General features: G+C 35.5%; 1 protein-coding gene across 3 annotated transcripts in view; it reads left to right on the top strand.

Annotated features, from left to right (window-relative positions):
* The window catches only part of WDR72 (WD repeat domain 72), a 233,094-nt gene that overhangs the window by 156,933 nt on the left and 61,466 nt on the right, over nucleotides 1-14,695 (top strand). For all 3 annotated transcript variants that reach the window (XM_050797920.1, XM_050797919.1, XM_050797918.1), the window contains exon 18: nucleotides 817-1,012. In XM_050797920.1, coding sequence (XP_050653877.1) covers nucleotides 817-1,012 — 196 coding nt within the window. The remainder of the gene's footprint in view (nucleotides 1-816; nucleotides 1,013-14,695) is intronic.

Raw genomic sequence — 14,695 nt, 5'->3', positions numbered from 1 at the left:
CTTTTACCAGGAAGAGGTCTAGGAAACTGTCACTAGCTTTGCACTGAAGGTAGAGGATATAGAATCTTGAGTGGACATGTACTTTGAAAGACAGAATCAGGGATCAGAAGGTCTGTCCACCAAGTCTATGTAACCTTGAGGTGTCATGCCCCAGATTCTTCATTTTAAAAATGAAGAATTTGGTTGGATGTTCTGTGGCAAGTGTTCCTTTCCCCCTCCTTCGAACCATAGGTCCTTGACTGGGCACACACAGCAATTGGAAGACGTGCCTTGCAATACCTTAATATATGTAAAACCACATAGGTATACACAAAATTTAGTGAGATTTGTTATTAAAGTCATTTCTTTAATTTTCTGTGTAAAGCATAGTTTAAATGCAGTGTTTTGTTTAAATAATGCTTTGGAGCTATACATAGTTTGAGGATCTAACCATGTCTTTAAGAGCCATAGGATAAATTCAAATGAATTTTCTTTATCTTCTGGTGGAAACGAAAATAGGAAAAATAATTGAAAACTCCTCTTTGTCCCATAGTGTAATGTTTGACATTCTGGACTTTAAAAAAATGCCCCTCAAGTATCCTTTTAGAATCTCTTGCATTGCCAAAGGAAAAAAAAAAAAAAGAACAGCGTGAAAGTCTGGGTGCCAGTTGTTGCTACGTACATTTCAGTTGTTGTGGATGCTAATGCTAGAAGAATGAAAAGTTATTGTTTATGGAAACCTGTTCAAATTTAAATTCTGGGCTTTGGATTTTTTGCAACATACCTAAGCATTTGTAATAATACTAAAAATAATTCACTTAAAAAAATACCTTACAGGTAACTGAAGCAATACAAGCTGTTCTCTTGGCGGAAGTTCAACAACACATGAAGTGTTTGGGAAAGATACCAGTCAATAGTCAACCAGTGTCCATGGCAGAGAATGGTAACTGTGAGATGAAGCAGATGCTGCCAAAGCTGGAATGGACAGAGGAACTGGAGTTACAGTGTATTAGAAACACTTTGCCTCTGCAAAGTAAGTACAAAATTTATTGGCATACTCTTTCAACAAAACTTTTCTACTATAGAGTCTCCAACTTATGGTGGTGCAACTTACGATTTTCGATTATATTATGGTGCAAAAGTGATAGACATTCACTAGTCTCCCTGACTTATGATGGGGTTATATCCGGATAAACCCATTGTAAGTTGAAAAGGTCATAGGATAAGTTTATCCAGAAGTAACACCATCATAACTTGAGGAGCATTGCTACTTAGAGAGTGTTGAAAATATAAGTTCACAGTATATCATTTCTGCAAGAACTGAGCCAAGTGCCCTGTTTCTGACCTATTCCGCTATCGATTTCCTCTTGTAATTGTCAAATGTTTAAAGAACTTCTGGATCCTATTATAATAATAAATATTTGCTAGAAGAACAGCTTGTATTATTTATAACAGTGTTTTGAAGTTAAGCAATTAAAAGCGAAAGCAGAATTAACAACAATAGCTTAATAGGATATATATTACAGGAATACTGTAATCATAATGGGGAAATTTGCTTTTACTTTGTACCTCGATAAAAGTCATGTGCCAATTTTCCTTTTCTGGGCAACAGAAGTATCATATAAAAATTAAACTATTTTTAGAGTTGGATCATTTGATTTTATAACAAACTTCATCACTGTCACTTCCTAATGATAACGTTTATGGTTTAGGGCCAACAAGTGAGTCTAAATTTATGTTGTAAAATGGTCTATGATTTTTATCATACTGTTAGCTGTTACTTGAAAAAAATTAAAAACTGTAAAAAAAAAGTACAGCTTTAATTTTCAACTTTATTGTAAGCTTTTGATGAATACGCTAATTGATCATGTGATTAAACGTGTGTTTTTGTCAGGAAAACATGTTATAAATTTACATATTACAGGCGGTCAAATTGTTAAGTACTTCTTTTATCTCTCACAAAGGGTTTTCTTTTAATTTATTCAGGACTAGGAACAATGTTACTAAATATAAAATGTTAAATCTTAAAATGGGTGTCATTCTTGGAAATACTTAATGATTTCTTCTCATTGTTTTTATGAGATTACTGATTAGAGAGTGTTATGTAGAGAGAAATGAAAAGGCATATTTAACGAAGGCCAGAGATCAAAACAGGTAGAATATGTTTTAATGCCAGGACAGTTGCTGATTATGGTAAATTCAATTAATAATTTGATAAAGCCAGATGGTTATTTTAAGTCATTTGCATGTTTGTTTCCAAAAATTAGTTTTAGTGATCTGGTAAATTCACCTCTGTAAAAAAGCTCCTGTTTCATCATACCACATAATTATAGTTGTATTACATATTTTAAGCAAGAAGTAGAAAAATTGCTTGTTAATTAATTTTGAGTGACTACATTTGCGTTTTTGATACATATGGAAGGCCATCCGTAGTGTCATTGATAGGTTTCCTCCATCTCTCCCAAGACAACCAGTGTTATTTGTTCATTGTGTGTTAACTCTCAGTAGATGTCATTTCTGAATTTTCTCCCTAATCTTGAGAGCCTACCTTATTCATTGGCCCAGAGCCCCATTTTCCAGGTAAGAAACTGTTGGTCAGCCATCAAAGTGAAACTTTAGGTGAATTTTTCTGTCACTTGGGTTACTCATATTTGAGATTTCACCAGATTGTGCCCAATTCTGTCCCCAGTACATTCTTACAGGATAAGGATACTAGCCAGGTGCCTGCAGTCCCAGCTACTTGGGAGGCTGAGTTGGGAGAATGGTTTGAACCTAGGAGTTTGAGTCCAGCCTGGGCAACATGGCCGGACTACATCTTTAGAGAAAGAACTGTTGATAGTAGAGAATTTAGTCTTACTATGACTAAAGACATTTGGATTAAAGTGTGGTATTAATTCTCTTTCAATTAATTATTAAATAGTCCTTTCTTTGCCTATGGTAAAAGAAAATTTGTGGTTAATTTGTGATAAGAATTAGAACACCAGAATATTACAGCCACTTTATGTGTTGGTGGATGAAATTTAGAATACTTTGTTTAAAGGAACAAAACATATTCACAAAATGCTGGGCATATATTATTTTCAGAAATAATTATCTGCAGGAAAATGTTAACTACAATTGCAATTAAATGGGAGACACATAAAATACATTGAAGAGAGAACTATCCAAGTAGTATTATGTTTCATATTAATATTGCCCTTTTCTTTTTGTGAAAATGCTTATTTTAAAAAACGCTATTCACAAGAACTTAGTAAAATTACAGGAAATGTTTTTAGATTTTCTTTTTAGTGGTATGTACTGCCTTAGATAAGATTTTTTTTTTTTTTTGAGGCAGGCTCTGTCGCCCAGTCTGGAGTGCAGTGACATGATCATAGCTCACTGCAACTTCCACCTCCTGGGCTAAAATGATCCTCCTGCATCAGCTTCTTGAGTAGCTGGGACTACAGGCAAGCACCACCATTATAAGCTAGTTTTTTGGGGTTTTTTAAAATTTTTATTTTTAGTACAGATGGGATGTCACCGTGTTGCCCAGGCTGGTTGATAGAATTTCTAGAAAACATAACCAGAAAACTGTTTTCTTTATTTCTAATGTCCTGAGACAAAATGTAATATGATTATATAGGTGCTATTCACTGGGTGTGTAGTAATTCCTCAAATTTCATAGGCAGATTTACTTAGCCTAATCATTGCAACGTATGTCATTTTGCAAAATATTATTATGGCAAATTGTATATGTCATTTAATTGCATCAGCTTTTTGCTTATTTGTCCTCTGTGAGCTCCTGTCCCTCCCCTTGTTTCTTCATTTCTTTTATTCTTTCTTGGTTTCTTGGTGGTACATATTATTTATAAATCATTTGGAAAGTAAAAGATGATGGTTTTGCTATACACAGATACTCAAACTTCTTTTATGCTAAATGGAGTATATTTGATTTATTAGGATTATAGTAATATGGCAGCAATAAGTCACTGAGTTTTTAATATATTCCAATGCTTTGCTGAGTACCTTATGAAAATTAGCTCACCATTTCCTTTAATTCTGACACAATCCACATGAACCCTAAGACCCTTCTTCTGACATTTAGTTTTTAAAATGTTCTTTACCGTTTTTAAAATGTTCGTGTTCATTGAAGTGAAATTTCAAAGTACAACTGAAAGAACTATACTCTGAGAAAGAGAGATTCCCATCATGCTAGCTAGGTTTGTCCTGAGAAATTACTTATTTTTTTATTTTATATACGAATTTTATATTTTTATCATACACATTAAAATTGTGTTGAGATACATTTTTAAAAATAAGTTTATCACCACACCAGCTATCTTTCTTTTTTTTTTTCCTTTTCAACACAGTGCCTCACTCTGTCACCCAGGCTAGAGTACAATGGTGTGATCTTGGCTCACTGCAACCTCAGTCTTCCCAGCTCAGGTGATCCTCCCACCTCTGCCTCCTAAGTAGCTGAGACTACAGATGTGTACCACCACACCTAGCTAATTTTTGCATTTTTTGTAGAGATGGGGTTTCACCATGTTACTCAGGCTGGTCTCAAACTCCTGAGCTCCAGCAATCTGCCCACGTTGCCACACCAGCTGTCTTAAATACCACCGGTGGTATACATCTTACTCTTTGAGACATACTTCCTATTACTACCCCCTTTGCAAAATGAATAAACTAAGACTTAAGAGAGGTTATGTGTCTTGCCTACAGACACAAAATTACTAAAAACAGGGAAGAAAACCCAGATATTCTCTTAAAATACCGTGCTGTTATCCAGTAAGCTATATTTTCCATACTTGCAACATGGAAGAAATTTATCCTGAATCAGTTTGATATAAAAATTGAGTAATTTGTTAAGTGTTTTTCTTAGATTTTTATTCTTTTCTCATAAATCATGCTTTCTTTTGCCAAAGGAAATGCAGAGTACTTAATTATTGCCATCTCAACCCTCATAATAAAGAAAATCACCAGGTGTCTGGAAATATTTGTAGGGAATGTGTCTAGAAAGCAATGGAAATCCAATGAAGTGAGAGTTAAAGCATAATGTATATTTAAACCTATAATTTTGTCTTATTTTTCAGTGTTTTCTCCTGTTACACTTCACAGCATGTATTTTATTTGTGGTCTTAATATTTGTGTATCTGTGTTTTATGGAAAAATGGCAGATTTTATCTAAGTTTATGTTTTTATAATGATTACATTGCTATCTTCCTTGAATCTCTTTAATAAGAACTTGTACAATTAACACATTTGAGGCTTAGATTCATTGCTTTAAAAACAGCAATCGTTTCTATTATTAAATTGCATTTGAAAGTTATTTCCCTTTACTTTCTTTTGAATGTTATTTGGATCAGTTTAAACAAGTGCTCTAAATTGTTCCATTAAATAAATTGGTTGAACTAGAAATGGAGGCTTTGTAGATAAAACTGTCACCTTGGAATTATTGGCTGAATTTAAATTTCATGCTAAACCATGTGGTTTGAAAATGATGCATCAAATATGGGTATTGCAAATAATCTTTATTGCATGTATCATTTTCAAAGACTTATATAGAAAATTAAATAATAAAAATGTGTTTTTTGTTTAAATAAAACCATGCATTTATTGTAAATCAAGACAGTAAAAATCCATTCAACAGAAACATTTTGGTGATCCTGCCCTGCAGAAGTACGGGCCCAGGGCAGGCTTTCTTGGCCTGCTGAATTTTCCAGAAGGATATCTACTTGTGGAAAGGCTTTGTGACTACCCTACAGGGAAACTCTTCCCTGACTGCCATTTTTTGGAGCAAGCGCATCTTTTTTCCATTTACTCTTAAGATCTCCAGACTAAGTGAGTTCTTCTTTATGGCCACAGAAGTCATTTAGGAAGGGCCTGTGTGGTACGTGTAATCAAGGAGCAGAGAAGTAATGGAGGACACATCATAGAAGGCCTTGTATGTGATAGTGAGGTCTGGGGCTTTCTCTCTAGTGTGGTATGGGAAATCTTTTAAGCACACTAGTGGCACAAATTGTAATGGGATCACATTACCTGTGGTTTAGGGGCAAAGCACAGTGATACATGACTGACTGTGGTGTCGTGACTTGGCCCCCATGTTGGGTGGTACGTTGTTACATATGGTATTCTAGGTGTGCTAAAGATATAATGGAAGGTTGAATCCACAAAAGGAATCCTTGGCGTGTTCAGTTTCAAGTGTACCTGTTTAGGTAACCTATAGATTTTATTTTATAGTTTTTAACTAAACTAATCACCAGAAAATAGACAAGATGCTTGACAGTTCTCTGTCAAGAAACCATGGTTTAAAGATAATAGGAATAATGCAAGCTTGAGAAAACAAGACGTAAATGGCATTGCCAAACTTAACTTATGCTACATCAGAAGGTATATATCTTTCAAAAAGCATTGTAGTCATTTGGGTTTAATATATATCCTGTCTTATTTTTAGCACCTTATAAAATTGAGAGAGAAATTTCATCATTTCCCTTTTGCCCATATAAATTCTTCTGAACTTCTTTACTCTTTCTGCCCTCTCTGTATCATCTTAAAGATCGCATCACCTTAGAAAGACTGATAAGAGTTCACTGCTCTTTTCTAAAAGTAGTTTCATCTTCCACGGAGATTGAGATTGATGATTTTCATCTTGGCATATGAAAAACTAGAGTATTTCATCATCTTTTTTCCTCATGAGCAGTCAGAATGCCAACCCGGCTCTTCCCGGAGATAGTCGGATTGAGGAATTGAGTTAAATATTTCTTTGGTAACCGTCGTGCAGCCACCACTTTATTGATTATTGTCTGCATACCCATTTAAATTATTGACAAAGAAAAAGTGATCTAGATTCTGTCACTGAAATCAATGTGTTTTGCACTATCGTTCTCCGAAGCTGAGGCTGGCCTCCCGACACTGACCCTTCAAGGACAGGGATCAGGTCTATTTATCTTTTTTCCTTCCATCACCTAAAATGGTCTCTTACCTCAAAGCTGATAATAAGTGTTTATTGAGTGAATGGATGAATGGATGGAAAGTGAGATAGTTTGTACTGAAGATTCAGCCAATTCCTAATTAGTAAGAGAAGAGGTAGTGGAGGAAAACCAGCCGATTGCTGTTCTTTAGCATCCAAACAAAGTCTTGAACACACACTGAAATTTGTGTTATCTGAGAGTCACCATCCTAGGACCATGAGATGTATACACAGCAAGCTCACAAAAAATTAAAAAATAGACATATGAATGAATCTGGTTTGTAACCCTCCAGAAGACTCTGTTAGTGATAGTTAGTTCACTCTTGACTGCTCACTCTGTCATGATCTGATTTCAGTTTGATATTTTTAGAGGCCTGAGCCTTGCCTGAAACTTGCCTCACTCCTTATTCGGTTACAGTTTATCCACAGAAGTTTCTAAGGAGCCACTGCCTCAAACATTGTTTCCTCAGTATTTAGATTCACATATTGTGTTCTAACTCATCATCTCCCTATGGACTTCTGGCTCATTCCTGATATCTTGTAACCAATAGCCCTCATGCTGCTGACACAGAGCCGTCTTTGCAACCTGGCTGGCCTGGGTTAGCCTCCACTAATGATTCATTCTACTTCTGAGCCTGGGAATTTGTGTGACATTAGTTCCTCCATCAAATGCAATTCTGTCAGCCAATATGGATATGTATTCATAGTTCTAAAGACAGGTTTGGTAAATAGAGGGATTAAATTCCTTTAGAGAAAAACAAGTGATTTAGAGAGTTTTGTATTCTCAGCAGATAGCACAGTATCTAGTATGTGGCAATTGCTAGAGAAATGTTGGCTGAAGGAAAAATTATTCATTTGTCCCAACGCCCTTGGAATATCCCATTCCCATCAGAATGTCAATTATCTTGCTAGCTGGAGCCTTATCCTTCCATTTTAACTCTTCAATTTACCTCCCCAATTTTCAGCCTTGGAACAATTTGAATAACTTCAAAACATTTCTTTTTTAGCACTTACTATGTCTAAGGTTCAATGTTAGGTGCTGACATTTTCATTTATATTACTTTCTACACTCCTTTTATAACCTTCTAAAATACTGTATATAACCTGGAATTCTAATTGCTTATTTATTTGCCTTTCTTTCCCAACTCTGTGAACTCCTTGAGGGCAAAAGTTGGAACTTACTAATCTTGTGCTCCCAGCAGCAAGTGGACCACATGGTGCATGATGGGTGTTCATTAAATGTTTGTTGCCTGAGTGAGTGGATGTGTAATAAATGACAATGACAGACATCTGTCAAAGAACTCTGGTCCAAGACAGAATGAAAGAAATGCTAAATAATATGTTAATAGTCTGTACTAAAAAGAGAATGGAAATGATGATTATAAGGATGATGGTTTTCTTCTAAAGTGTTAATCCAGGGGCATTGCCTCAAATTTATCTACTTTGTTCAAGAGCAATTTATCTGTCTAGAGAACCACCAGGAAAAATTAATGCTGACAAGTATTTGAAGGCAAAAACCAAGGCAGAGTATTTCATTTTCAACCCCCTGAGAATAAGCTACAAGATATGAAGACAGTTCAAAGAAGAGTTGTTAGTTCTCTCTTTTACCTGCTGCAGATGAGCATGAGCCCTTTATGTCTATCTGTGCAGAATATCTGTCCTCCAGCCAGGCAGCCCTGCCAATCTAGGGATAATGTAAAAATGCTCCTTGGTAGTTGAATATGCATAAGAACATGGTCTATATAAACTTCCAGCCTCACATGTTTCTTCTCATTAGAATGAGGTCAGTCTTGAAATTTTAGAAAAAGTAATTGTAGTGGATCTCAATGGTCTCAGTCCTAGCCAATATTTTGTAATGCTTCCTCGATAATCTTAAAATAACATTCATAAGCAATATAACCTACCTACATACATCATTTATAGAACATTTAAAGGAAAAAAAATAGTAAGTAACTTATAGTAAAGTATTATGTGCAAAATCCTGGGCATGACTACACTAAAAGATATAGTAACATACTGTTATATAACATGCTGTGGTATACATAAGACCACTGCTATTGATGCAGATGTCTGTGTGTGTGGTGGTTCTGTCAGTGATGTGGGTATCTAAAATAGATTTTCTTTGCAAAATTTTGGACAGTAGTAGCAAAATGTGGCCATTCCTTAATATACAGGGTAGTGGCCTTCTTAGAAAATTCAAGGTATATTAAAAGCCTTGAAAGATTCCTCCAGGGTTATATGTAAAACAAAGTTATGTTCTGGACTTGGGAAATTACACACAAAGCTTTTCTTTTCATGAATGATCAGTGGAATATTTGAAAACCGAGCAGGACAATTATTCACTGTGAAAGGCGTTCCTAAGCATTGCAGGCCATCTGGCGTCTCTGGTGCCTGACTACCAAATGCCAATAAGTGTCTCTACAATCATTGAGAAACCCAGTGCCTCACTTTGGCAGTTTCCAAAGCCTCCCCCTAGGGGGCAGTACCAACCCTACTGAGAACTGCATTAGAGAAAGGGATTCTAGAGGGATTCTAGACATTCTTAAGGACTTTGTTTCTGTCCTACTTCCCTTTAAAAGTTCAGAAGGAGATGAAACCAAAAGAGTAACTCACACTGACTCAAGAAGTTCCTTTTCTTTCTCTCCCATGTTTTCTTTTTCCCTTGTGTACCCTTTAGGTATTATAGCACTCCCCAGTCCATGTAGTGAATCATCTGCTATTCTGTCTCCACCATTAGAAAGAGGGCTTCTTACCCTATTCATTCACTTTCATCTTTATGTCCTCACAGCTTAGCTTTGGGCCTAGCAGAGAGTAAACATTGTTGGCTGATTAAATGAAGAGTATATGTTACTGAACTGTTAAGCCTTGCCTAAAAAGGTCATCAAAGAAAACTCTAAAATTTACAACTGAAATTAAATTATTATTTTACAATACAGAATAAACACAGTACATCTTAGAATCTTAAAATTAGATGGACCGTTTCCCAGTCTGTAAATTGAAAGAGAAAACTGGAAGTGAGAATAATGGATGGAAAGAGATCCACAGATAGGTTCATGTAATCTGCTTATGATTGTGATTAGATTTATGATTGGGAACATAATTTCAAAACTTTGCCTTACAACATGCTAATTTTTGATATATGTTATCCTTAAAGTCCAATAGTTCGTTAGTATTTAAAGTACATTGAAATTAGTTTTTGAGAACTTCCTAATACCTTTCACTTTCACATACATGAGGTATATCCCTTAGTATCTCTGGATCAACCAGTCTGGTCTGTTATCCAGCTGGTAAGTCCAGCCATCAAATCACTCCCTCTTTTGAATATATTTTATTAGGTACTATGTTTCCCAAGCTATGTACTGGAAATCTGAGAAGACCATGATGTGGTTTCTACCTTCCAAAAGGCAGAGAGAAAACTGTAAAAATAGTGAGGACACAGTGTGGTATGAGAAATTAACATTCACATTGCGGTAAAGGCGTAGAGAGCCACCAACTGCCTGGGAATGAATTTTAGAGGCTTCACATAGGAATAGACATTCACATGTGTGTTAGAGAATAATTGTGTGGCAGACATGAAGAGATGTACTGCTAAAATCCCTCTTCAAGAGAGGACTCCTTTCCCAGATGTGAGGAATATGGCTATCTGACAGCTTCCAATTGTTAGTGCCTTCAACATCTGACCCAGCATTGGAGCAGAGGCCACACTCTTCTTGGGACAATGGCTGAGCAAGATGCTGATAACAGAGCCTCGCCGTTTCTGGCCCATGTTGACCTCTTTTCACAGGCATTCTTTGCTTTAGAGTTTCTGTTAGACTGATGGAGCCTGAAGGGTAAGAGAAACTTCTCTATACTCTCTGGAGCTTTGATAAGTGAGTCTGCTGAAATAGACAGACAGTAGACAAGTTAATAGGAGAAAAGGCATACCAATTTGTTATATGCATGAGGGCATCACAGGAAAGTGAGTACCCAATAGCTCAATTATTTGGTTTGGCTCTGTGTCCCCACCCAAATCTCATCTCTAATTGTAATCCCCATGTGTAGAGGGAGGGACCTGTAATCTCCACATGTAAAGAGAGGGAGGTGATTGGATCACAGGGGTGGTTTCCTCCATGCTGTTCTCATGATGGTGAGGGAATTGTCATGAGATCTAATGGTTTTATAAGCATTTGGCATTTCCCCTGCTTGCACCTCTCTCTCCTGCTGCCTTGTGAAGAAGGTGCCTGCTTCCACTTCACTTTCTGCCATGATTGTGAGTTTCCTGAGGCCTCCCCAGTCTTGCAGAACTGTGAGTCAACTAAACCTCTCTCCTTTATAAATTACCCAGTCTTGGGTATTTCTTTATAACACTGTGAAAGTAGACTAATACACCCAATGAGATTTAAAAACTTATATATCCTTTTTCATAGGAGAGAAGTGGGGGATGTAGGCACTTTTAGAAGAAGAGTAAATGATTTCTAGGGGATGTGAATGAGATATTAAAGGTCACAATGTACATAATCCTACTTTTGCCCTTTTTCTTTCATGGGTGTTACTTCCCAATAAACGTTTGCATTTCTAATTTCATCTCACATCTGCTTCTGGGGAGACCCAACTGACACTAGTTGGAAAGGGCTTCATGCAAGAAGGGCATTTGAGGCAAAGGGAATAACATGGAGACAGATACCAACGCAGGGCAGTATGGCATGGTCAGGAGATGGGGTGATTTTGGTGCAGGCAGGACATGGGAATGGGGATACTGCAAGCTGGGTTCAGAAGGTGAGATACCTGGAATGAAAAGGTTCTGCTGTGGAACCTTTTTCTGAAAGAGAGAGAGACATTAAAATTATCTTAAGAGATGCAAGACACTTTCAGTGCAAAGCAGAAACTGATAAAAGCAGAAGGTAGAAAGCAACCCTGTGTCCAAATTTTGTTGGAGTATCTTTCTGTTTAGTGTTTTATTTGGAGAGCAGTATTTATTTTTCTTAATTTTTAAAATTGTCTTATAATTTTTTTTCTGCCTTCATAAATGTAGCTTATTTAGATGAACCATTAGTGCTCCATGTCCTATATGGAGAAAGAAATTTTGTTCACATTACATAGGGGAGAGAAAGCTTGCCTCCTCGCTTTTAGACCAAACAACACCAAATGCCTATTAGGATCATCAAAGTTCAGATCTCATTAGTAACACCTTCTGAGTTGCTGTGACTCTTCAAGTCAATTTGAGGTTATTTGTCTTTCTTTGTTTGGTCGTTGTCTCAATTGCCCATCCTCTTTGAATCAGTTTTTAAATCTTTTCCAATTTGTATAAATTAATATTTGGTCTGATTTTTCATCTCCTTTGATTCATCTGTAATAATTTACCATTTATTGACAAGTTTGGGTTTCATTGTCAATTTTTCCCTTTCCTTTTTTCGTGTAATTGTTTAGACATTATTAACCTCCTGCTCTACAAATACCCTTAACTGAAACATTAAGTAAGACCAGATTATTAGATGTTTGTTCTTAGACGTTTTCCAGGAATAGGATATATTATCTCTCTTTGTCATTTAAAAAATTTTGATTTAATAAATAGAATTTTAGCAAAGCATCTTAGAAGTGTGTTTTTCCATGTGTTTATATTAATATTCAATGAATAATTTCAAAGGTTAAGCTTCATGATCCATCTCTTCAAGCCATCTACTTAATTCTAGAGTCATTACGTCACCTACTTCCCTTATGCCATTGACTTATGTTTCTTTGAAACCGCTAAAATTTGGCAGCATCATTTATTTTTTATATAACATACCCTGCACTGTGAAACAGTGTTTCAGAAGGTAATGACAAAGTACCTGTAACACAGGACAGAATTGCCTGCTCACCTGTGGGTATCAGTAACGTATTTATTGCCCTATGCCTGGGATTCCTATAATGCTAGAAGTAAAAGAAATGTTTTAATACACCTTTTTCCCCCCCATGATAAAAATATCAGGGAATCTCCAGGTGGTGGTAACATCAGACACCATAATGTATTTGTGTTTAACGTTGAGGAATGCAAAGGAGTTTTCAGAATTTCCTTAGGGACTTCATATTTCAAACTTTCCAAATTAAGTAAAGTTTATTCAAAATGTACTGTGAAGAAACAGCAATTTCAGGAACCTGAAATATCTATTCTACCATTATTTTTAGATACTAAAACAAATTAGATGAGTTATTTTCAAATGATTAGCATGCCTTTTCTACTTATACAACATGTTACTTTTCAAAACATTTTAGCATGTCTTTTTTGTTTATTTTTTCATATATCAAATGAAGTAATTCTTGGCCCACTTTATTGGGAGGAACACTGAGGTACACTACACTTGTCTAGCTTTACTCTGATTAAATAACTTGTTGGAGAATGGCACTAGACTGGATTACATGCTCCATCCTATTTGCCAACCCCAGATTCTTTTCTGTACATCACCCTAGTACATGAGGCATTATGTAGAGGATGGAATTTACAAGACAATAAACTCGTTTATTTATAAAAAGTGATATATTTTACTCTAGCTACATTTGGGCCTTTCCATAGGAGAATATTGCCATTTTTATATTTCCAGTGGTTCATTTTAAAGTAAAATATATTGCCCTTTTAAAAAATGAGTTAAACTATTTCTACTGTTAATGGCAATCCACTGTTATGATATTCATATTACAAAAGCCAACTATTAGTCAAAAATATAGTTTGATGAATGTACAATGTTTATAAATTGAAAATAGTCATTTCATTTCTTCGTAGTAAATTTGCTTTAAATATTAGTTTATTATATATGTTGGCTTATATTACAAATATTTCCAGTAAGCAAACACAAATCATTTTTATATTTAGCAGTTAAAATGTATCTTAACTTGACCATTAAATCATCTATTAAATATTCAATTAAAGTGGGTTTTTGATTCATTTTTTAAAATTAGTGGTCAGGTATTCGGGGAAACAAGCTCATAAGATTTTTCTAAAACACAATTCACTTCATTTCTTGTTCTGTATATTTTGTCAGAGAATGCCTTAATGTAACAGAAATCAGATTTGGTGTGTATTTTTACACCAAATCAAATTGTGCAGGCGCCACCCTCAGCTTTCTCCAAAACATTATGAAGGATAAGATTCCACCATGATATAGCTTAAGAAAGCAGTACGGCCCGGGAAGAGGTCTATGCAGGGAAAGTGAAACTACAGGAGTAGGTTTTACTGGAAAACCACGTGTCCTGTAACACCATTACAGAACTGGATTTAAAAAATAACTTTACTTAGCCAAGTTCTGTCTCTTTCTGGAATCTGTATGTAAAACATATATGGTTTTCCTAGTTATTCTGTAGGCATAAATCACAAGTATAAAAGGTACTACAAAATGTAAGAATGAAACTGCAATACAGGAGTGACTAATGGTACAAAGCACTTAGATGCTCCAGTTATAACAACTGTATGAAGAGGGTGAAGGCATCATAAGTCACTTTATATATTACAATTGGCAGATTTCCCTTCAGAGTTGCATTGAATATAGTCACACTTTCCCTGTCTTCCTTGCCCAATCCTCGTCTTCTCAAATTCACAAGCCATAATTATACATTTTAAATGTTTTAATCTATTATTTTAATGTATAGCAGTAATTCAAAATTAGTAATTCCTTTTCTCAAATCTAGACATGGAAAAAGTCAAGTAAATCTTTATGGAGTTTTTCTAATATAACGTACAATTTTAGATCGCAAGCTCCAAAATTTTCCATTTCTTATTGCCAGAGATAAGAGCTGTGTGCTATCTCCGTACAT

This window comes from Macaca thibetana, chromosome 7 (genome assembly GCF_024542745.1).
Source record: "Macaca thibetana thibetana isolate TM-01 chromosome 7, ASM2454274v1, whole genome shotgun sequence".
Lineage (NCBI taxonomy): Eukaryota > Metazoa > Chordata > Mammalia > Primates > Cercopithecidae > Macaca > Macaca thibetana.
The sequence above is the reverse complement of the archived record's forward strand: the minus strand, read 5'-3'. Positions and strand labels throughout refer to the sequence as shown.